Source organism: Choloepus didactylus, chromosome 2, assembly GCF_015220235.1.
Source record: "Choloepus didactylus isolate mChoDid1 chromosome 2, mChoDid1.pri, whole genome shotgun sequence".
Lineage (NCBI taxonomy): Eukaryota > Metazoa > Chordata > Mammalia > Pilosa > Megalonychidae > Choloepus > Choloepus didactylus.
In genome coordinates, this window is record NC_051308.1 from 94,503,959 (window position 1) to 94,527,473 (window position 23,515).

General features: G+C 35.8%; 2 protein-coding genes across 8 annotated transcripts in view; one reads left to right on the plus strand and one right to left on the minus strand.

Moving 5' to 3' along the window:
- C2H1orf112 (chromosome 2 C1orf112 homolog) overlaps positions 1-23,515 on the minus strand; it is a 91,567-nt gene that overhangs the window by 54,980 nt on the left and 13,072 nt on the right. For 3 of the 6 annotated variants that reach the window (XR_005215167.1, XR_005215168.1, XM_037825377.1), the window contains exons 1-8: positions 18,238-18,370; positions 15,145-15,184; positions 13,995-14,083; positions 12,019-12,123; positions 11,400-11,540; positions 10,465-10,630; positions 9,357-9,441; positions 85-223 (exon numbers count right to left, since the gene is read on the minus strand). Coding sequence is in view for 4 of the 6 variants with exons in the window: in XM_037825377.1 (XP_037681305.1) it covers positions 85-223; positions 9,357-9,441; positions 10,465-10,630; positions 11,400-11,540; positions 12,019-12,123; positions 13,995-14,083; positions 15,145-15,184; positions 18,238-18,348 (876 nt within the window). In the remaining 2 variants the exon portion in view is untranslated. Of the gene's footprint in view, positions 1-84; positions 224-9,356; positions 9,442-10,464; positions 10,631-11,399; positions 11,541-12,018; positions 12,124-13,994; positions 14,084-15,144; positions 15,185-18,237; positions 18,371-23,515 lie in introns of those variants that run through there. The other 3 variants (XM_037825378.1, XM_037825381.1, XM_037825379.1) reach the window with 3 other exon arrangements.
- Positions 18,505-20,852, plus strand: METTL18 (methyltransferase like 18). Of its 2 annotated transcripts, none has more exons than XM_037825392.1 (2): positions 18,505-18,626; positions 19,476-20,852. In XM_037825392.1, exon 2 carries the CDS (start codon positions 19,690-19,692, stop codon positions 20,806-20,808), a length of 1,119 nt encoding a protein of 372 aa, XP_037681320.1. In that variant the 5' UTR covers positions 18,505-18,626; positions 19,476-19,689; the 3' UTR covers positions 20,809-20,852. The 2 variants fall into 2 exon arrangements, with proteins under 2 accessions (XP_037681320.1, XP_037681319.1); XM_037825391.1 differs by having other exon boundaries at positions 18,532-18,644.

Below are 23,515 nucleotides of genomic sequence, written 5' to 3' on the forward strand. Positions count from 1 at the left end.
TGAACAAATTCAAATTAGATATTATTAACAGCTAAAGTAAATAAGAGCTACTGTTTTAAAGTGCTATTAGACTTTAGCAATTACCTGTAAGTCTGACTGTGTCATCTGCTCAGCTAACTGTAAACAAGAATAGAAGGAGAGAAGAATGTCTTCACACAAACCAGTAATTATATCTTTGTGTTTCAACTGGCTCTTTATAACAGACTGGTGCTTAAGGCTCTGCCTAAATGAATAAAAAGAAAAGAATACAATCACCAAAAATAATGCATCAAGTAACTTAGGTCCATAAAATATTCCTTTATAGAATATAAAAAAATTACAATGCATCATTTAAAGTAAACATTACAATGCATCACTGAAAGTAAACATATAATAAGGGGTCCTGACTTTACATCTGAAGTAGTTATATTTAAGTTGCTAATTATTTATTTTTCATTGTAAACTATTAATTGAACTGTTACTATGTCCCAGGAACTCTGCTAGGCCCTGAGGATAAAGAGGTAGATCAAAGACACAATCTCTGTCTGCATGGAGCTTTTGGTCTGACATAAGAGAGAATATTAAATAATTATAGGAATAATTAATTACAGTTGTGATGAATACTAAGCTAGAAAAGTCTAAGGTGTTGTGAGGACATACAACAGGGATACCTAATTTATTTTATCCTTAGGGTAAGAATTGCAAAGAACGCTACCATGAAGATGAGACATCTAAGATGAGATAAGCAGGTGTCGGTGAGGTGTGGAGTTGGGGAAGAAGAGGTATGTCCTAGACAGAGGGAAAGCCATGAAACAATTCTGGGACAGGAGAGTGTGGTATGTTTGAGGAATTAAGAACTGGGACAGGTGACGTCATCAACATGGCAACATAAAACATCAATGCCCTGAAAAAACCTCTCCAGAGATTCAGTGAATAAAACGACAAGTCCCACTTGCTTAAAACTCTAAGGATAGTACTGACTGGATGAGGACTCCACAAAGGCTGAAGTGAAGAAAAAGAAAAATACCAGGAAGGAAACTGCCATCCCAGAGCACCAGTCCCACTGCCTCCCCTCACTCAATCCTTTACAGCATGGGAGTCCCCCAGAGACAGAGAGGACAGGATCTCTCCCTCCCACCATGGTCACAGACTTCAGAGCCACTCACAAGAGCATGCTACAACCCCATACATATCCAAGCACCAGGTCCCAAATCTACAGAGATCCAGGACAGAACACAAGCCACTTGGGCGTATTGCACACATAAGGGTTCTGCTGGGTGGGGAGGGGGCAGCGGCTGCAAAGTGGTGCGCTCACTCAATCCAATTTCTATTGGCTGAAACACCTAAATTTAAAATGGACTCTTCTGGAGTGAACCACCTTTGGCCCCCCAGGGCACTCTAAAGGGGAAGAAATGGGAGGCAGAAAAGCCTCAGGGAGAGGGGAAAAAAAAAGGGAATGAGGGGAATGTTCAATTGAACTGCTAGAAGACAGGAGATTCCCAGAACTGAAAGGAGCAAATAAGGGCACAAGTGAGGAAAGGGCACAAGTGAGGAGAGAATTTAAATCAGAGAAGCTGGAGAGAAAATTCTACACAAAAACAAACAGAAGAGATCAAGATTCCTGGAAATGAAATAAAGGAAAGTAAGCTTCCTCCTGGAAGTGTAATAGCACAAAAAGTACAATCTCAAAAATTGTACCGCATATCCAAGGTAAGAAGATTGTAAAAATCTGATCAGTTAAACACTGGCTATTCTAAAGGTCTAGAATAAGGCAGACTAAGCATCAAAAAAGAGCCTTAACACAAGGCCAATGAACAATAAAATTCTAGGCAAGAGTAAGAAGCCGAACTTCAGAGTAAACTGACAAAGATAATCAGATGCCTAGACATCAGCAAAAATACTAGGCAAGCCATACTAAGAAACAGGAAGATATGGGCCAGTCAAAGAACACATTAAAACTTCAGAGACACAGAATTTGGAACAACTTATCAAAGAAGTTCAAACAAATCTCCTAAATAAATTCAAGGAAATGAAGGAAAATATGAAGGAAGACACTGTGAGCATAAAGAAGAATTTGAAAGTATAAACAAAAAAATAACAGAAATTATGGGGATGAAAGGCAAAATAGAAGAGATTAAAATTTACTACAGGCATACAATAGCAGATTTGATCAGGCAGACAAAAAAAATAAGCAAGCTAGAAGAGAAGACAATAGAATTCTTACAGAGAGAAGGACAGAAAAAATAGAAAAAATTGAGCAGGGTCTCAGGGATTTGAGTGATAGCACAAAGCACACAAACATACATGCCATGGTGTCCCAGAAGGAAAAGAGAAGGGAAAAGGGGCAGAAAGAATATTTGAGGAAATAACACCTGAAAATTTCCCAATTCTTATAAAAAAACATAAATATACATGTCCATGAAGTGTAACATACTCTAAACAGAATAAAACCTAATGAATTGCTCCAGGACACATACTAACGAGAATATCAAACACCAAAGTTAAAAGAGAATCCTGAAAGCAGCAAGAGAGAAGCAATTTATCACATAGAAGTGATCCTCAATAACACTAAGTGCAGATTTCTCACCAGAAATCATAGAGGCAAGAAGGCAGTGGTATATTTAAGGTACTGAAAGAGAAAAACTGCCTGTCGAAAGTTCTTTATCTGGCAAAACTTCCTTCAAAAATTAGGGAGAGTTCAAAATATTCACCAATAAACAGAAATTGAGACAGTTCATTTACAAGATACCTACCTTACAAGAAATACTAAAGGGAGTTCTGCAGGTTGAAAGAAGAGAAAGTAAAGAAATGAAAATTATTAGTAAGGGTAACTAAAGGGGTAAAAAAAAGAGACAAAAAAAGATTTGACCAAAGGATAAAATCATTGAAGTAAATACTGCCTTTACAGTAATAACACTAAATTTTAATGGATTAAATTCCCCAATCAAAAGATACAGATTGTAAGAAGAGATAAAAAAGCATTATCCAAATTTAGGTTGTTTACAAGAATCTGACCTAAGATCCAAAGACACAAATAGGTTGAAAGTAAAAGGCTGGAAAAAGATATTCCATGGAAATAGTGACCAGAAAAGAGTTGGGGTAGCTATACTATTATCAGACAAAACAGACTTTAAATGCAAAACTGTCATCAGAGACAAAGACTCTATATATGAATAAAAGGGGCAACCCACCAAGAAGAAACAACAATCATAAATATTTATGCACCTAACCACAGCACCCCAAAATAGATGAGGCAATCACTGGTAGAACTGAAGGGTGAAATAGACATCTCTACAGTTATAGTTGGGGACGTCAATACACCACTCACGTCATTAGATAGAACATCTAGACAGAGGATCAATAAGGAAACAGAGAACTTGAATACAATGAACTAGATCTAACAGACATATATAGAACACTGCACCCCAAAACAGCAGGATATACATTCTTCTCAAGTGCTCATGAATCATTCTCCAGGATGGATGACATGTTGGGTCACAAAAGAAGTATCAAGATTGTAATTATTCAAAGCACATTCTCTGACCATAATGGAATGAAGCTGGAAAGCTATAACAGGCAGAGGACTGGAAAATTCACAAATATATGGAAGTTAACACACACCTAAATAATCAGTAGGTCAAAGAAGACATTACAAGAGAAATCAGTAAATATCTTGAGACAAATGAAAATGACAACACAACATATCAAACTGCGAAGGCAATGCAGAGAGGGCAATTTACAGCCCTACACACCTACCTTAAAAAAGAAGAAAGAGTTAAATTCAAAGACCCAGTTGCATACCTGGAAGAATTAGAGAAAGAACAGCTAATCCCAAAGCAAACAGGAGGAAAGACATTACAAAGCTTGGAGGAGAAATAAATGAAGTGAAGAATAAAAAATAGAAAGAATCAACAAAACCAAACATTGTTTCTTTGAGAATACTTAGCTAGACTGACAAAGAAAAAAGAGAGAAGATGCAAATAAATAAAATCAGAAATGAGAGAAGGGACATTATTACTGACCCCACATAAATAAAAAGGATTATAAGAGTACCCGAGAACAACTGTATACCAACAAACTAGACAACTTAGAGAAAATGGACAAATTCCTAGAAACACATGAACAACCTACACTGACTCTAGGAGAAATAGAAGACCTCAAGAAACCAATTACAACTAGAGATCGAATCAGTAATCAAAATTTGCCAACAAAGAAAAGCCCAGGACCAGATGGCTTCACAGGTGAATTCTACCAATCATTCCAAGAAGAATTAATACCAATCCTGCTCAAACTTTTCCCAAAAATCGAAGGCAAGGGAACACTAACTCATTCTATGAGGCCAATATCACACTAACATCAAAGACAGATAAAGATACCACAAGGAAAGAAAATTTCAGACCAATTCCTCTGATGAATATGGATGCAAAAATCCTCAATAAAATACTTGCAAATTGAATTCAAGAGCACATTAAGAGAGTTATACACCATGATCAAGTGGATTTTATCCCAGGTATGCGAGGCTGGTTTAATGTAAGAAAAAAATTTAATGTAATACAACACTTTAACAAAATGAAGGGGAACAGACCACACAATCATCTCAATTGATACAGAAAAAGCATTTGACAAAATCCAGCATCTTTTCTTGATAAGAATACTTCAAAACTAGGAATAAAGGGAAACTTCCTGAACAAGATAAAGCGCACATATATCAAATCCACAGATAACATCATACTCATTGGCGAAAGACTGAAAGCTTTCCCTCTAAGATCTGGAACATGACAAGGATTCTCACTGTCACCACTGTTATTTGACACTGTGCTGGAAGTTCTAGCCAGAGCTCTTAGGCAAGAAAAACAAATACAGGCATCCAAATTGGAAAGGAAGAATAAAACTTTCACTGTTTGCAGACGATATGACCTTGTATTTGGAAAATCCTGAAAAATCTGCAACAAAGTTACTAGAGCTAATAAATGAGTTCAGCAAAGTGAAGGGATATTAAATCAACATGCAAAAATCAATAATGTTTCTATACACTAGTAACAAGCAATCTTACAAAGAAATCAAGAAAAAAATCCCATTTATAACAGCAACCAAAAGAATCAAATATCCTGCAATACAATTTACCAAGGATGTAAAGGACTTCTTCCCAGAGAACTACAAAACATTGCTAAAAGAAATCAAAGAAGATCTAAATAAATGGAAGGACATTCAGTGTTCATGGAGTGGAAGACTAAGTATCATTAAGATGTCAATTCTACCCAAATTGATATACAGATTCAACACAATCCCAATCAATATTCCAACAGCCTACTTTGCAGAAACGGAAAAGCTAATTATAAAATTTATTTGGAAGAGTAAGGGGCCCCAAACAGCCAAAAACATCTTGGAAAAGAAAAATGAAGTTGGAGGACTGATACTTACTTACTTTGGAGCATATTACAGAGCTACAGTGGTCAAAACAGCATAGTACTGGCAAAAGGATTGCTATATTGACAAATAGAATTGAATTGAGACTTCATAAACAGACCCTCACATGTTTGGCCAATTGATGACAAGGCTGCCAAGTCAACTCAACTGGGAAAGAAGTCTCTCTTCAACAAACGGTACTGGGAGAACTGGATAATCCACAAGAAAAAAGAATGAAAAAGGATGCCTATCTCACACCATATACATAAGTTAACTGAAAATGGATCGACGACCTAAATATAAGAACCAGGACCATAAAACTCCTAGAAGAAAACATAGGGAAGGATTTTCAAGATCTTGTGGTAGGGAATGGTTTCTTAAGACTTTAAACCTAAAGCACAAGCAACAAAAGAAAAAAGTAGATAAATGGGACCTCTTCAAAAATTAAAAACTTTTGTGCAAAGGACTTTGTCATGAAAAGTGAAGAAAACCTACTTGATGGGAGAAAATATTTGGAAACCACAAATCTGATAAGTGTTTATTATCTAGAAGATATAAAGATTTTCTACAGCTTAACAATAAAAAGACAAACAACCAAATTTTAAAAATGGGCAAAAGCCTTGAACAGACATTTCCCCATAGAAGAAGTACAAATGGCTAAAAAGTACATGAAAAGATGGTCAACATCACTAGCTATGTGGAAATGCAAATCAAAACCACAATGAGATATGACTTTAAATCCACTAGACTGGTCACAATTAAAAAACAAACAAACAAACAGAAATCTACCAGTGTTGTAGAGGCTGTGGAGAAAGGAACACTCATTCACTGCTGGTGAGAATGTAAAATGGTGCAGCCACTGTGGAAGACAGTTTGGCAGTTCCTTGGGAAGGTAGGTATAGAATTACCACATGATCCAGCAATCCTGCTATTAGGTATATACCAGAAGAATTGAAAACAGGGACTTGAACAGATATTTGCACACCAATGTTCATTGCAGCATTATTCACAATTGCCAAAAGACGGAAGCAACCCAAATGTCCGTCTACTGAAGAATGGATACACAAAATGTGGTATATACATACAATGGAGTATTATTCAACTACAAGAAGGAATGAAGTCCTAATGCATCAACAACATGGATGCCCCTTGAGGACATTATGTTGAGTGAAATAAGTCAGATACCAAAGGGCAACTATTGTATGATATCACTGACATGATCTAATTATAATAAGCAAACTCAAAGATATAAAATCTAGTTACAGGTAACCAGTAGACAGAGTGGAGTTAGAGAATGGGGAGTTGATGCTTGACATGCACAGAATTTCTATTTAGGTTGATGATAAAAGTTTAGAAATGGATGGTGACAATGGTAGCACAATACACAATACTGTGATTGTAATGAACAGCACTGAACTATAGAGGTTAGTGAGGTTAAAAGGGGAAACTTTAGGACATATGTATTACTAGAATAAAAATTAAAAGATAAAATATAGAACTTTAAAATACAGTGAACCCTATTGTAGACAATGGACTATAATCTTATAATACAAGTATAAGAATGTTCTTTCATGAATTATAAGAAATGTATGATACTAATACAAGGGTGGTATTAATACTAGGGTGGTATATGGGGAAAAAATAAACCTAATGTAAATTACAGGTGATAGATGATAATACGATTTTAATAGTCTTTCATCAAATGTAACAAAGGTAACTACTCCTAAAAAAAAAGTACAATTATTAACAAGTACAGTCATCAATTGCAACAAATGTTTCACACCAACGCAAGGTAGTAGTCGTGGTATGTTGTATGGGAATCCTGTATTTTATGCATGACTATTCTGTAAACCCACAATTTCTCAAACAAAAAAAATGTAATTTTTTTAAAAAAAAAAGAAGGAATAGTGTGACTACAAATTCTTAATGAAAGGAGCAAGATGGCAGAATAAGATGCTCTAGGCTAATGACCCAAAAGAACAGGGACAGTGAATGCCACTTCATTGCTCAAATGTGGCCCTCTTTTCTAGCTAAGCCAACTTGGCAGGTGAAATCACTGCCCTCCCCTCTACGTGGGATCTGACACCCAGGGGAGTGAATCTCCCTGGCAATGTGGAATATGACTCCCAGGGAGGAATGTAGACCCGGCATCGTGGGATGGAGAACATCTTCTTGACAAAAAGGGGGATGTGAAAAGAAATGAAATAAGCTTCAGTGGCAAAGAGATTCCAAAAGGAGCTGAGAGGTCACTCTGGTGGGCACTCTTACGTACAATATAGACAACCCTTTTCAGGTTTTAATGAATTGGAATAGCTAGCAGTAAATACCTAAAACTATCAAACTACAACCCAGAACCCATGAATCTTGAAGACAATTGTATAAAAATGTAGCTTAGAGGGGTGACAATGTGATTGGGAAAGCCACATGGACCACACTCCCCTTTGTCTCATTTATGGATGGATGAGTAGAAAAATGGGGGAAGGAAAAAAAAAAAGGGCACCCAGTGTTCTTTTTTTACTTTAATTGTTCTTTTTCACTTTAATTTTTATTCTTATTATTTTTTTGTGTGTTGTAATGAAAATGTCAAAAATTAATTTTGGTGATGAATGTACAACTATATAATGGTATTATAAACAAATGAATGTGCACTTTGTTTTATATGACTGCATGGTATGTGAATTTATCTCAATAAAAATGAATTTAAAAAATTAAAAAAGCCACTCAATTTCTGGTGTTTTGCCTAATGGCAGCATTAGCAAACCAGAATAAAATATTTGAGAAAGAAAAGAGTGTTTGTTATAAGTATACATACACCCATCAATGTGTCTTTATTTAAATTCAATTAATTTATATATAATGCATTCACTCTAGAGGAAAATACACCTTGGCACCTTAGCAATTAAAAAAAAAAAAAAAGAACAGGGACGAGAAAAGGTGGTATTTTTGAGGAACTAAGAGCAGAACAGTGTTTTACAGTGGGGAGGTTGAGGAGGACAGCGGCATGAGATGGGTGGAGAGGGAGGCAAGGGACCAGGGAGGAAGTAGGTTGTTACTCTTAATAAAATGGGATTGATTTTAAGCACAGCAACATCATTTGGTTTACATTTTTAAAGGATCACTCTGAATGCTGGGTAGAAAATGAGCTGGAACGGGGCAAAGTGGAAGATATTTGATGATGATGATGGTTATGTTGCTAATGTTTTGAGAACTCACTATGTGCCAGACATAACTGTAAGCATTTCACACTTGTAAACTCAATTAATTCTCACTATCAAGAAGGGGCTATTATTATTATTCTCCTTTTCAGATGAGCAAACTGAGGTTAACCAACTTGCCCAAAGGGATAGGACAAGTAAGTGATTTCAGAATGGCTCCAGATCGATACTCTTAACCACCATACTATTACTTGTTGAGAACTTAATGATCTGGTGAGCCAAGAAAAGTACCAAACTTGAAAATATAACACTGACCTTTAATGTTTTATGCATGTGTATAGAGCAGAGATTCTTAACCATTTTTATATCTTCAACCGTATCTCCCCCAGCCCTAAGAATCTGATGAAAGCTATGGTACTCTCCCTAGTAACTCTCAGTTTCACAAAATTAAAATTACTTTATAATTGTAATTAAACTTGAACAGCTTAAAAGTATATAATGAATGGCTTATATTCAGCTCTAATTATAATTTCTAATCTTCTAAGCCTGGAATAGACTATTTGATAGTTGAACAAAAGTGGCAACAGACAAATAGTTACATCTGCTTCAGGAGTATTAGCTTTATAGAATGTTTTTATTTTATAGGCAAGGGGGTAAGGAAGTTCAATTTGGCCTTATCAAAGTATTGTCGGTGAACATTATACACACCCACACAAAATGTTTCAAATGCAATTAAAAAACACATATAAATAAGCATATAAAATATGGAAAATATACAATTAAAAGTAAAAAAGTAAAAAATCAAAACCAACTTACTTAATTATAAACTTCCAAGTATTGGCATGAAATGCATGGTCCATACTGGAAATAACACAGCAGATATCCAGCAATGAATGAATCACTACAAAGAAAGATAACAGAACTCTTAGGACATTCAAATGACTCAAAAAGTTCTTGAGCACTGTAGCTTGCTCTTAGCTTGCTGCTCATGAAAACTCAAAGACCACCACCAGGTAAATGAGCCAGAGCTAGTCCACTCAACTGTAACACCACACACAGCTGGCCCAGTATTTCTACCTCTGCCAACAGTCAGCCACTTGCCAAATGTGTGAGTAAGATCACTGATCACAAACACAACTGGAGCCAACTATACCACGGAGAGCAGAGACAGCTAAACTGTTGACACACAGAACCATGAACAAATAAAATTATGGTGTTTTAGTCAACAAATTTGGGGCTGGTTTGTTACAGAGGAAAATGTACCTGATACACTGTACAAAACCAACTTACACTGTTTATACCCAAATTATAAATGCAATCTTTTCCCTTAAACTTTTGAGAACTGTTTTTCACACTCTTTTAACAATCCATTAGTGAGTGATAAAATCAATGTAGTAGGTTACAACCAGTAATTTTTAAAAAATGAAATAAAATACAATAGTGTGCATCATATGTAAAAGGGCATTATTTCATGTATATTAATTAAATATTTATGTGGATGTTTACATACACACTTTAAACACACATTTATACATATTTATATGTATTCTGGGTAGTAATATTAAATGTATTTTTTATTATGGGTTAAGATTTTAAAAATCTGAAAGCTACTACCTTAGAATATGGACTATTGAGAAGATACAAAATAGCATACATTTATTTTGTTAATAGTTGTGGGGGAACTACCTATGAATGTTAACTGAATATACAAATCAATGTTAAGGCATCAAAAATCAGTTTCACAAATTCCAAAATTTAAAAGACTGTTTCCAGTAGGATTTAAATTTTTTGTACTCATAATGAGTGACTAAGACATCAAGAATCATTAGAAACAGTGCAGGACTCAATAATTTGACACAGAGTTTCTATAATGTTATTGACAATGGGCATCATATCTTAAACAGGTTAAGATTTCTTCACTTACCTATTACCATATCCAAAATATTATCATTCTCATCCACCAAAGGGTCCAGGCAAACCATATCCAGCAATTCCATTAGTTGCTTTTGAAGAGAATAGGCTTCCTTGAAAAGAGCCTGGAGAAGGTCTGAAACCAGATGTAAACGCCCAGAATAGACAGATTCACTGTTCTAGTCAAAAATAAATAAAAATGAGAGAAAAAGCAAATTATAAAATGCTCAAGAGCCAAATTTTCTTTAACTCATACTATCAGAGATCTTAAATTCAATGCTTTTTATTGAATCATGTATTCAATCACTAAATGTTTAGTGACTACCCATTATGTAAAGGGCACTTGAAAAGATGCAGGTGTGTATAAAATATAACTTCTGACTTCTGTGATCTTGCAAATACAGAACTAAAAGGGAGATAAGTAACATTAGGTTGGTTGCATGACATTTTAGCACCGTCTCTCCAAAGAGAAGCATAAATTAACTGGTGATTTCTATTCACCCAAGAAACAGCAATGTCAAAACTGCCTGTAACCTACAAATCCTAGGCCAGCTTTTGTGCCTTAAAGCTGCCTCAGGAAGGATGGACAAGTGTTAACTTCCCTTCACAGGCACCAAATCATTAATGAACTCATCTGATCCACCAATGCCATATGACAAAACTATTTCAGGATCCCTGTGACTCAATACAAATTCATATCATCTCTTTCTTTATAGAGGGGAAATAAGATTTTCACAAAAACAAAACAAAACAAATCTCCACTTTTTATGACATTCCTATCCCCGCTTATTTTCAAACAAATATTTATATACATCGTCTTTGTTCTACGTAAAAGTTATATTCCAATAATACAGATTAAAATGTAAAATCTTATATACAAACAATTTTGCTTGGCCGCTTTACAATGGATTCTAGACCTTTTAAAATGTACTTGGACCCACTACTCACCTTACAATGTACAAATGTACTTTTAATTACATGAAGGACTGAGGAAGGGAGACTGTGAATATTTTCTAGAATGATAGATTCCTGTGTGGCGCAGATATGCTGAACACATCCTGTAAGAGCTCCTAAGACCTGCACCATTGTCTGGAAATAAGGAAAGAAGTTTCAAACAAGAACATATTCTTTGTGTACCTAAAAGGTGCTAGACATTACAAAGGGTGCTAGGGATACAGCAATAAACAAAACACACTCTATTTCTCCTTTTATAGAGTTTCAGTCTATCAGAACTATAAATATTGGGACAACTGGCTAGCCATTTGGTAAAATAAGAAAAAAAAAAAAAGTTGGAATCCTTACCCACACACCAAAGCACATGGTAGGTGTTCTGCACATGTGCTTTGAAAAGACATGTAGGACATCTTTTCTTGATTACTTGTCTTCTCGTAAGAGCACAAAATTATATAAAACATCTGGAATGGTTTCTATATTCCTATCTTTAATTCTACCATTATAATTCCAGCATTAGACTATTTACATAAAGGATACATGGCTAATTAATATCAGTATAAAAATTCACACTTTCTTTTAAGCTCCCTCCCTCTCTCCAATACATTTGACTTACTTTTAAAATATTCCTTAGCGTACTCTGGATTTCTGAATTTTGGCTGGATAGTTCTCTTGCTTGACTGGTTAATTCATACATCATGCCATCAAATAATTCCACAGTCTGAGAGAACAAAGTAAGTTATAAAAGGAATAACAGAAAAGATATATCTTTAAAGAAAATCTATAATAGGATAACTTTATTTTGCATTGGTAACATCCATGAGATACTGTCTAGTTTAACTGTACTTAAAAATATAAATATGGATATAAGTATTCCCACACCACAATTTCTTAAAAATAGAAAGCCTCAGACAGAAATTAATTTATTTTTCCATTTCTGTCTATGGTTTGAATCTATTTAACAATATCAATAAAAAATCAAAGTTCATTTTGGAGACTACAACAAATCTAAGTACTGCTCTCTGCACAATAAATGACGATTATCTTGACCAAACAAGATTTACACATGGGGATTTACACGGGTATTTTCTGGTAGTGATAATGAATTTTGTGCTGAATCACCTGTTCACTTATATTCTAACCAATTTTCCCTTTTTGACCAAGATATCCTTCCTGGGTTAGAGGTACATTACATAGCCTCAGAACTATGTTTTTGTGTGTGAAGTTAGCCACCCTAATATCTTAATACTCAGATCTTTCTAAACAAATTAAACGGCTTAAACACTGCAAAGAATAACAACAGTTAACAATACAACGTAACTAAAGAGGATATTATTTCCCTGTTTCCATCTACATAATATATGGACCTTTTTCTGAGGGTCAAGAACAAATTCTAAGAAATTTTTCAGACAGAGAATAATCAAGTGAATATTAGTAAAAGCAATTCTGATGATTATTTGCTTAAAAGCTAAACTTGGAAATCTATTCCAAGAAGAGATAAGTCATCACAAATAAATCTCTTTCATTTTGGCACCAAAGCACCTTTAGTTCTTCCAATTTAAAAAAAAATGTATGACTGCACTTTTCAGAGAAAAAGCATACTATATATCTAAAAAGTAGGAATACAGTTTGTGAATTGAATGTTTTCTCTTGCTTACTTGATTTTACCAATATGCAGCCTTTTTTAAAATGGAATTTTATTGAGAGATATTCACACACCATACAATACATCCAAGGTATACTATCAGTGGCTCACATAGTTGTGCATTCATCACCACAATTTTCATTACTCCAAAAAATAAAAAAAAAATTAAAAATCCAAAACAGCCCGTACCCCTTATCCCCAGCTATTACTGTGTGGTACTTTGGTTATCGTTAATGAAAGAATATTAAGATATTGCTGTTAACTATAGTCTATAGTTTGCAATAGGTACATTTTCTCCATATACCATTCTATTATTAACTCCTTGTAATAGTGTCATACATTTGTTTTAGTTCATGAAAGAACTTTTTAATATTTGTACTGCTAATCACAGTCATCATCCACCACATGAGTCGCTGTGTTCTACAGTCCCATGTTTTAACCTCCAGCTTTCCTTCTACTGACATACATGACTCTGAACTTCCCCTTTCAATTACATTCATACATCATTCAGCACTGTTAATTATACTCACTATAACATATGCAGCCTTTTTCATTCTAAGATTTCTTTAACAAAATTTGACTTTCTCCAAAAAATTAAATTTAGCAATTATTAATAATATACTGAGAAGATAAAATGAACTTACCTTATATCACCACCTATCCCAAATTTTCATCTAATAGCTTTAAAATACAAGATTATTTAAAATTAGCAACAAATAATTTAAATTCAATTATTAAGGATCTGTACAAATATAAAATTAATCACCTAATGATTACCCTAATACCATATTCTCACACGAAATCTATTTTTCCTACTTTATTTGTATTTAACATTATGTTTGATACATTAGAAAAACAGAGCCACCTTTAAGGAAAAATCATCTAAAACTGAGACTAATTTTAACAAACTTTATGACATGTAGATTGATTAACTACTAATAATATACCTTTGGTAGTACTTTAGAAAAGAAAGTCTGTTCCAATGTCAGGTAGTTCATATGAGGTAGAAACATTTCTACAATAATTTTCAGAATTCCTATAAAGAAAAATATTAAAGTCATGCGAGCCAACAAAGATCATTGCTCTTTACCAAATGCAAGAACATGTAAATACTATTGATGTACAGTTTCAAAATGTTATACTCTATGAAGAAAAACTATTAAGTATCTGAAATCGCAAACAACAGTATCAACATATATGTTTATCAACTGGGGACCAGTTAAATAGATGTAGGTACACCTATTGAATAGACTCATCTGCTATTCTGCTATCATTAAAATATTAGAGATTATTTTAAAAGAGAGGAAAAATGCTAAAAAAGTTCTCAAAATAGTATGACCCCAATTTAAAATATATAAACATGTACATATTAAGATTGACAGACAGGATGGCAGAAATGCATAAAAATGAGATGAGAATGTTCTATATCAAAATATGAACAACCGTTTCTGATTAGCGGATTTTTTTTTTATCTTTTGTGCTTTTCTGCATGTTTTGAATTTTCTACAATGAAGATGTATAATTCTTACATTCAAGATAAAAAACAATTTTGTTACTTAAAAAATAAATTATATACCACTGGCAACATAGAGTCAAAATTATAAACAAATATTCCACAACCAAGGGAAATGTAAACAGAAAAAAACCAACAGCTGAAGATGAGAAAGTCAACTTTTTCCAAATGACAAATTTGTCATCACTTGAGCAATTAGCTTTTTTAACTTAGAAACTATTTTCATTTTAAACAACACTAAACATGCTAAAGGCTGAAGGTATTAAACAGACTGCAAATTATGTTTTATATAGTTTTAATAACATTTTAACAATATTTAAAATATACAATATGCTTATACACATATCATCAAACAGAACACTTTGCTGTCTATCCAAAAATGGAAATAAAACTTTTTTAAGTAGTGTAATTTGAAGGAATTTGGTCATTCTAAGTTCAATGAAAGTTACAGAGGCTGCACCACAATGGGAAATAATTACATTTGAAAGGAATACAAAAATTTAAAGTCATATCCATTGAAATATGTGAGACTCAGAACTAAATGACATCAAAGTGAATTATACCATTAAGATAATTCTACTTACGCATATGCTCAATCCAACTGTCAGAATGTTGATACATAGAGTAAAATAATTAAGGAAGACAGTAGTATTGTAGTAATAAAATATCCACCAATTGTGTAAATTCACAAAAAGACCCTTCTTTAGAATTAAGCAATGATCTCTAAGAGACTGAAATTAGACTTAAATTATTGGCTTAACTCTGTTTTTATAAATTTAATGTTTATTAGGTAAACAAACAATATTATGAAAGTACTCTAGAAAGTATTTTCAAAATTGCTGAGATAAACTTGCCTTTTCAAACCATGGCTACCCATGAAATACTTTTGACAGATGAGAAACTGTAACATAATAATCCATGGACTTCTTTTTTTCTTTCCCTTTAATTTTTTTTAATTTTAATTAACGTTATCAAAAAATAAAAAATAAAAAACCCATTTTTAAAATTAATCCATGGATTTCTGGTTTCTAACACAGAAATGAAATTTTCCCTCCTCTGTACCTGTCTTATATTACCCCTTACTTTCTATATTCTTTTCATGTTATTTGTAGATCTATCTCACCAATCTCATCCCGAAACGCTTCTGCATGCAGCAAGAGCTTATAAATATGGGGCAATGAATTCTTATTTTCAATACATAAGTTAACAGTAATCATCTTATAAACTATCACTTGTAGTTCAAGAATTGTTAGAAATATTGTATTATAAACACAATATAACAATCATTAAAGAATATGCCAGTTTGCAAACTTTCTTGGGTATGGTAGAATCATTTTGGAAGCAATGTAGTTATTTTAGGTTATTTGATTTTCTTATTCCTTTGTTTTGTTAGGGTTTGTTAATTTTCTTGGGTATGGTAGGGACATATTGGAAGCAATACAATTATTTTAGGTTAAAAAAAAAAGAATAGGTCAACAAATAACCCATCACACTAATATAAGAATTGATTCCTCTTATGAAATCTTACTTTGTTTAAACATTTTTACAGCCGCAACCAAAATGAGACATAGTTATTAATTAACTCATTTGAGTTAAGTAGGGTAGAATTTTTCTTATGGAAAAGCTCAAAAAAAAAAAAAAAAAAAAACTCTAGCTACTTTCAAAATTAAACGTAAATTAAAATTATGTAGACATGCAATTAAAGACTAGAAAATAATATGTAGAATACAAACACGAATATGTTAGGTGATAGGATTGTGGATTTATTGCAAACTTTTCTCTCTTTGTTGAAAATACAATACTACCAAAAACTGGAAAAAAATGTCTAATGAGATTTCCAAGCATTTTTAAAATATGAAATGTTTTAGCTCTTTACTTTGTGGTTACTATGTGCCAGGCACAGTTCTTGTTGCTAGGGATAATGCAGTGAATGAGATAAAGTTCTTGGCTTTATGGACATTACATTACAGTATAGTGAGTCAAAATAGAAAAAAAAACAAGACAGCAAACAAGATTACTTCAATTTGTTCATGATAAAGTGCTATTTGGAAAAATGACAGGGCGATGTGGTAAGACAGTGACAGATGGCGTTTGGGAGAGCTGCCTGGTTCAGGGCTCTGAAAAGGCCCCTCTGAGGAGGTGACATTTGAGATGAGACCTGAATAATAATGAGATGCACAAAAGAATGGAAGAAGAGCGAACTAGGCTGAAGGATCAGCAAACACAAAGATCCTGAGGGAGGTGAGCTTGGTTTATTTGTGGCTAGTGTAAAGATCTAGATCACTAGGAGACTTGAATGTAAGCTTGGATTTCATTCCAAATTTGATAAGCCATTGGGGGACAATGGGACTATTAACAATAGTGTGGGTGAGGGTCTGGAATAGGGTGGTAGCTATGGAGATGAGAAAAGTGGATTGATTCAAGTTTGAAGTCACACAACATAAACTTACTGACTAGGGGTGAAATATAGAGGATTGTGAAACCATTACTAAGATTAAGGAAACTGGGGAAGAACTGGTTTGAATTCTTTTGAGTATGTTAAGTTTGAGATGCACAGCCAATTGAAAATGCTGCATTTCAATTTAATAAAGTACCCTAAAAGCTTAAGGCAGGAAGAGAAACCATGTTCCTTATCTTTATTTCCCAAAAGCCTAGCACAGTGCCTTGTACATATTATGCACTCAGTAAATGTTTCTGAGTGGAACATGGCTATTTGTTTCCCAAGTTGAAACTCCTTGAAGACAGCAATAATATCTTACTTCCCGATCTGTACAATGACTAAAAACGGGGTCTGGTACCTGGTGAGATTTTGCTAATGCCTACCTGAATGATTTCTACATGACAGCATTATTTAGAAATATTTGCTTGCAGTTGTAAAAAATTATTTGTGAAGTGTTGAGCCGCTCTGAAATGAAGGTCGTTTTTTTTGAGTGTAGTTTTATGTTGAATGTGAAATCAAAGAAGATGTTAAAAAATTATCTTTTACTATGAAGGTGGGCTAAGATTCCAGGTGCATTTATGATCACAAAGGCATGAGACTACTAAAGAATGGTCTGCACTTGGACAACAGAGGTATTAAGCAACTTAAACCCAGCAGCAGATGAAAGTCAACAAGAGGAAGAACTCCTTCTAACCCACAATAAGGGAAAAAGAGGTGAAAGAGACAGAGAACATTTTTGTTTTTTGAACATCTTTTACAGATTTGGTAGCAGGCTAAAACTCCATCCTTTAATTCTCAAAACACTAAGGCAGGTATCATGCATATTCACCACCCATTGTAGAGCATCTCTCTCGCTCTAGCTCCTCCCAGCTATTAATAGCCAGAACTGGCCTTAGTTAGAGCTCAGGTTTAAGTCCTTGCCTCCTCCACTCTCCACCACGCTCAACGTATTCACACTTAATCGCACGAATTGTGTACATAAGAACTCAAAGAACAGAGAAATGGAAGAAAGCACCACATCTACCGCCAAAACCTTAAGGCAGAAAGAACACCTCGGCGAGCCTCGTCCAGTGCCAAAGCCAGACATGCATGCTCCCAATCTCAGCGCCCACGGTTTCACTCACCCTCCTTTCCCTCACTTGTTCATCCCACTATCAACACAGAGGGGAGAAGACTCAGGCCGCAGGAACACCGCACGGCCTAGCCCTCTCTAGATGAAAGTGGCAACCAAGGATATAAGGAGCCGGGGCAAGACGGACGGAAGTTCCTGGCGGCATAGTTCCTCCGGCCAACTACTTAATTCTTCCAGGGAAACCTCGTTTGCCGGGGCCGCGCGACCCTGAGACATGCTTTCTCTAAGGAATACGGCTTCAAACACTTCCCGCCACAGCCAGAGCCGGAAACTCCCACCGTCCCAGCAAGCCTTGCGAACTCTCTGCCAGCACCCAAACCATAGAGAGGAAGCGGGCAGGGTTCCTTGGTGGAGTCCGAGCCCCTCCCAGCTGGGGACTGAGCTTGGGCTTGTCTGGCCCGCGGAAGACTCCGCTCACTGGTGCGCTCTTCTTTCTGACAGGAAGATCATGCGTGGTCAGGGATTTCTCGCTGCTGTGAACCGAGAACCCGCCGGTGAGCGAGGACCCTCAGGTCTGGTTCGCTGTAAACAATTTCTTCCTGGTAGGGGCGATTTGGAAAGGTGATGGCCGGAAGCCCCCACAGTTTGTTGCCCCCAGTCCCACAGGGTTTGGAAATTCCACAGCTGGGGTCGGGTTTGGCCTGGGACCTGCAGCAGGAAATGATCTCAAGTCCCGCAAGGGGTGGGGTAGAAATAAGGCATGTTCCTACCCACTCGTCTGTGTGACCTTACTTTCTACATTTTGTGTAAGGGAAATAAAGGTCCCATCCCTTCTCTACTGCTATTATCCCTAGCAGTAGAGAACTGCTAGTCTCTACTAAATGTTTGGAGTTAAGTCATCTGGATGAATTTACACTCACCAAAGGATGCCTGTGCATGTTTTTAAAGGGATGCTCACCAAAATAAAATCTTGAATTCCCATTATTTGAGACGGTAACAGACTGAAGTGAAGAAATTTTGGCAGTTTAGGGGGTGAATATGTTTAGGCATTTGGACACGGTCAAGATGGGTCTTTCACAAGTAGCTAGGCTTGTCATTTCCTGTCTGAAAATCTTGGGCTTTATCTTTTTGTTGCTGATGCTGTGGTATTGTTTGTTTTTGCAGTTTATTCTCTTCTCCAACTTCTGAACCCTTAAAGTACGTGTGTGTGTGTGTGTGTGTGTGTGTGTGTGTGTGTTTCTCCAAATCACCATCTCTCTCCCTTTTTTAGAAAAAGCAGCTATTTGGGGGAGTGGGGAGGTCAGGTTGGAAGGGGTAGAGGGAGGAGAGATATTTAATAGTACATTTTAGTGAAATGTGTCATTTTGCTTTAATATTCATTTTATTTCTTTTATTTTCTCCAGAGCTAAATTGAAGAAAACACAAAGACTTCTGAAAGTTAATTTGGAAACATCTCTAAATATTTGTAACTGAGCATCAACAACCAAAGAGAAATTAACCCTAACAAAACTAATTGAATAATTGAGGCAGGTTTGTCTATACGTGTGTCATCAATTTCCATCCAGAGATTGAAAGATCTTCCTTTGAATTTAAGGATTCTGTGCATTTAATGAGAGGATGACCTTTCAATTTAATTTCACTATAGAAGACCATCTGGAACATGAGTTAACATCCCTTGGAGATGAAACTTTGACCCTGGATTCCTCAAAGGAGTCATCAATCTTAGAAAGTCAGAAAGAAAAACAGAGGGACAGAAAATGTTCTCCAGACCTATTTGACTTTTCTCAGGATCACCTGTGGGAACACAAGTCACTGGGAAATACAGCTCCCTCTCAAAACAGAAACTGTCCAATCAATGAAGCTAACAGTTCAAGTAAGTTGGAACTTCGTGAAAATCAGCCCTGCTTGAGAGCTCCCAAACAGCATGCTATGCCTAAAGATTTAAAGAAAGTGTTAGAAGATAAAGTCATAGAAACTTTACCAGGTCTCCAGCATGTTAACATATCTATAGTGAAAACCGTCTTGTTGAAAAAGAACTTCCCTGGAGAAAACATAGTTTCAAAAAGCTTTTCTTCTCATTCTGATCTGATTACAGGTGTTTATGAGGGAGGGTTAAAAATCTGGGAATGTACATTTGACCTTCTGGCGTATTTCACAAAGACCAAAGTGAAGTTTGCTGGGAAAAAAGTATTGGATCTTGGCTGTGGATCAGGATTGCTGGGTATAGTTGCATTCAAGGGAGGAGCCAAAGAAATTCATTTTCAAGATTATAACAGTATGGTGATTGATGAAGTAACCATTCCCAATGTAGTGGCTAATTCTACTTTGGAAGCGGAAGATGATGTAAATGAACCAGATGTGAAAAGGTGCAGAAATTCAAAACTAGCACAGAAGCTGTGCAAATGTCTGTTCTTTTCAGGGGAGTGGTCTGAGTTTTGTAAGCTTGTACTAAGCAGTGAGAAACGCTTTGTAAAGTATGATCTCATTCTCACCTCAGAAACCATTTACAATCCAGATTATTATAGTACCTTGCATCAAACATTCCTTAGCTTGTTAGATAAAAATGGACGGGTGCTTTTGGCCAGTAAAGCTCATTATTTTGGTGTAGGTGGGGGTGTTCATCTCTTTCAGAAGTTTGTAGAAGAAAGGAATGTGTTTGACACTAGAACACTTGAAATAATTGATGAAGGACTAAAGAGGTTCCTAATTGAAATAACTTTTAAGCATTCCAGGTAATGTCCACTGAGTGTCCTAAGTGAAATAAACAGAATGACCAAAAACTTTGTTTTGAATGTTCAATTTCTGCTTTGCTATAATTTTTGTCTGAAATTCTGATGTTGTTTGTTTAGTTTTATTTATCCAAATAATAGACTGCCTATATTAGCAAGCTTGTACCTGCCAGGTGAGATTGAGAAAATAGTGTCCCTGAGCATTTTTTTAGTTATTTTTATTGTCGCAGCATATATACAACACAAGATTTCCCACAACACACCAAAACTTTTTCATCATCCCAAACAGAAACTATTTACCCCTTAAGCAATAACTCTTCATTCGTTTCCCACCCCTTCCCACAGCCCCTGGGAAACGGTAATCTGTGTTATGTCTCTATGAATTTGCTTATTCTAAGGATTTCATATTAGTGAAATCAGATAGTATTTGTCTCTGTGTCTGGCTTTCTTCACTTCACATAATGTCTTTGAGGTACATGTTGTCATTTGTGTCAAAACATCATTCCTTTTTATGGCTGCATAATATTCCATTTATGTGTATACCCCATTTTGTTTATCCATCCATTTGTTGATGGACACTTAGGTTGTTTCCAACTTTTGCTGCTATAAACATTGGTGTACATTTCTGTGCATTTTGATATCTGGAAAATTGTTTTGTGGGATAGTTATCTCTACCTTCATTCTATTTGACCTTTCTTCCATCTTTGACTTTATAAAATTGCTCCCAAGAAACCTGCCATTTCTTATCTCAGGTTGGTGAATTTCTTCTCAGTCTTTAAAAATCATATTCACGGGAAGTGCCCAGTCAGATCACTATGCCATTAATTATAAGGGCATAAATAATATGCATACCCACGTGGTACTGAACTTAAAGTAACTGGGAAAAAGTTTTATTTTTAACATTGTCAACTATAGTTTATTGAAAACAATATAAATTCTTTCTTTAAATTTGGTGACCTACACAAAGTAGAAGCTCCATCCTGGCCTCCCTGGGCTTTTGTTGCTCTTGCTGGCATCACCTTCACCCCAGTTATGCAGGTGGGAAAACTTGGAGATGGAACAAATTCCTTCCTCCCCCTCATTCCCCAGCCTACTAGTTACCAGGTACTGCCACCTTCCCCTCTGTGTTGGTTAGGTTCATGTGTCAACTTGGCCAGGTGATGGTACCCAGGTGTCTGGTCAAGCAAGCACTGGCCTAACCATTACTGCAAGGACATTTGTCACTGGTTAATAAACCAGAAGGCTGGTTTATTAAATCATCAGTCAATTGGCTGTAGTTGTGACTAATTACATCAATGATGGGTATGTCTTCCACAATGAGATAATTCAATCAGCTGGATTTGATCCAATCAGTTGAATACTTTTAAGCAAGACAGATAGAGGACCTTCACTTCTTTGGCTAGCCAGCGAAGCATTTCCTGAGGAGTTCATAGAACGTCTTCATTGGAGTTGCCTGTTTGCTGCCTGCCCTATGGAATTTGGACTCATGTATACCCACAGTTATGTGAAACATTTTTATAAAATCTTACAGATATCTCTTATTGATTCTGTTTCCCTAGAGAACCCTCTCCATCTTTCCTACTTCAAATTCAGCTGTCACCATCACCTATGCTCATCTCTCCACATCTGAATGATATAAACTCTTAATAAAGCCACCATTCCTGCTCAGCTAAAGAACAGAAACAAGCTCCACTTGGAGCCTAGTGGAAACCTGAAGGGCTGTCTGGTGCTTAGCTCTGGCAGAGTGACAGGAAAGACTGATCCCAGCCATTGTGCTCATGGGCTGCTCCGTAGCTGGGAGGAGAGCAAAGGCCTCTGGGAGGAGAGGGTGGACCCTCCCACTAAGCTGGGATGGAGCAGAGCCCAGCAACTTTGGCCAGATACTGGACAGCTTCATCTCTGTTGGCTTTCAAGGGGAGAGCGCAGCTGGGCTCTCTGGAGCAAAAAAACCATGGCTTGACCTGCCTGTATCCACCCTCGTGGTTCAGGGCTGTAGGCTCACTAAGAGTCAGAAACCCTCCGTTTAAAAATACGTTTTTGAATGACTGGCTTTGGCTCGGATTTTAATGCATAGCCAGAATGGGGACAAGAGAGGGTCCAGCTGCCTCCCGTCCATTCCCTGCCCTCCCCTTCCTACTTTGGTTCATGTTATGAAGAGAATAGACTATTTTTGTTTTATTTTTAATATTCATTTACTTTGTATAATAAGATAGAGGGTTTAAGCAGTTGAGTTCACAGAGAGATGAAGGAAATAAAGGGTAGTTGATGATAGAGTATAAAGTAATTGAGAAAACTAATAGATCTTAACGTCAACCCCTTGTGGTCAAATAAGTCAGAGACCCTAGGGTCTTGGTGGGACGAAAAAGAATAGGAAAGGGGAATTGCACATTCTGGAGAGTATAGAGTCCTCTCCAGTTGTTAAATAGAAGGAAAGAGAAGGGAGGGGAAAAAAGCATTTTGTTTTTTCTAGTATGGAAATGCTCACATTTTAGCATCTCTGAAATTGAGATATGCCCTTCTATCCATACCAATAAAATAATTGGCAACACTTTTTTTCTTTCTCAGTGGTACCTAGAATAATGGTACATCTTGTCTTCAATGAAATTTGATAATTACTAGACATCTACTTTGCTGGTTTGAATCTATTATATACCCCAGAAAAGCTGTATTCTTTTAATTCCATCTTGTGGATGCAGACTTATTGTGGGTAGAAT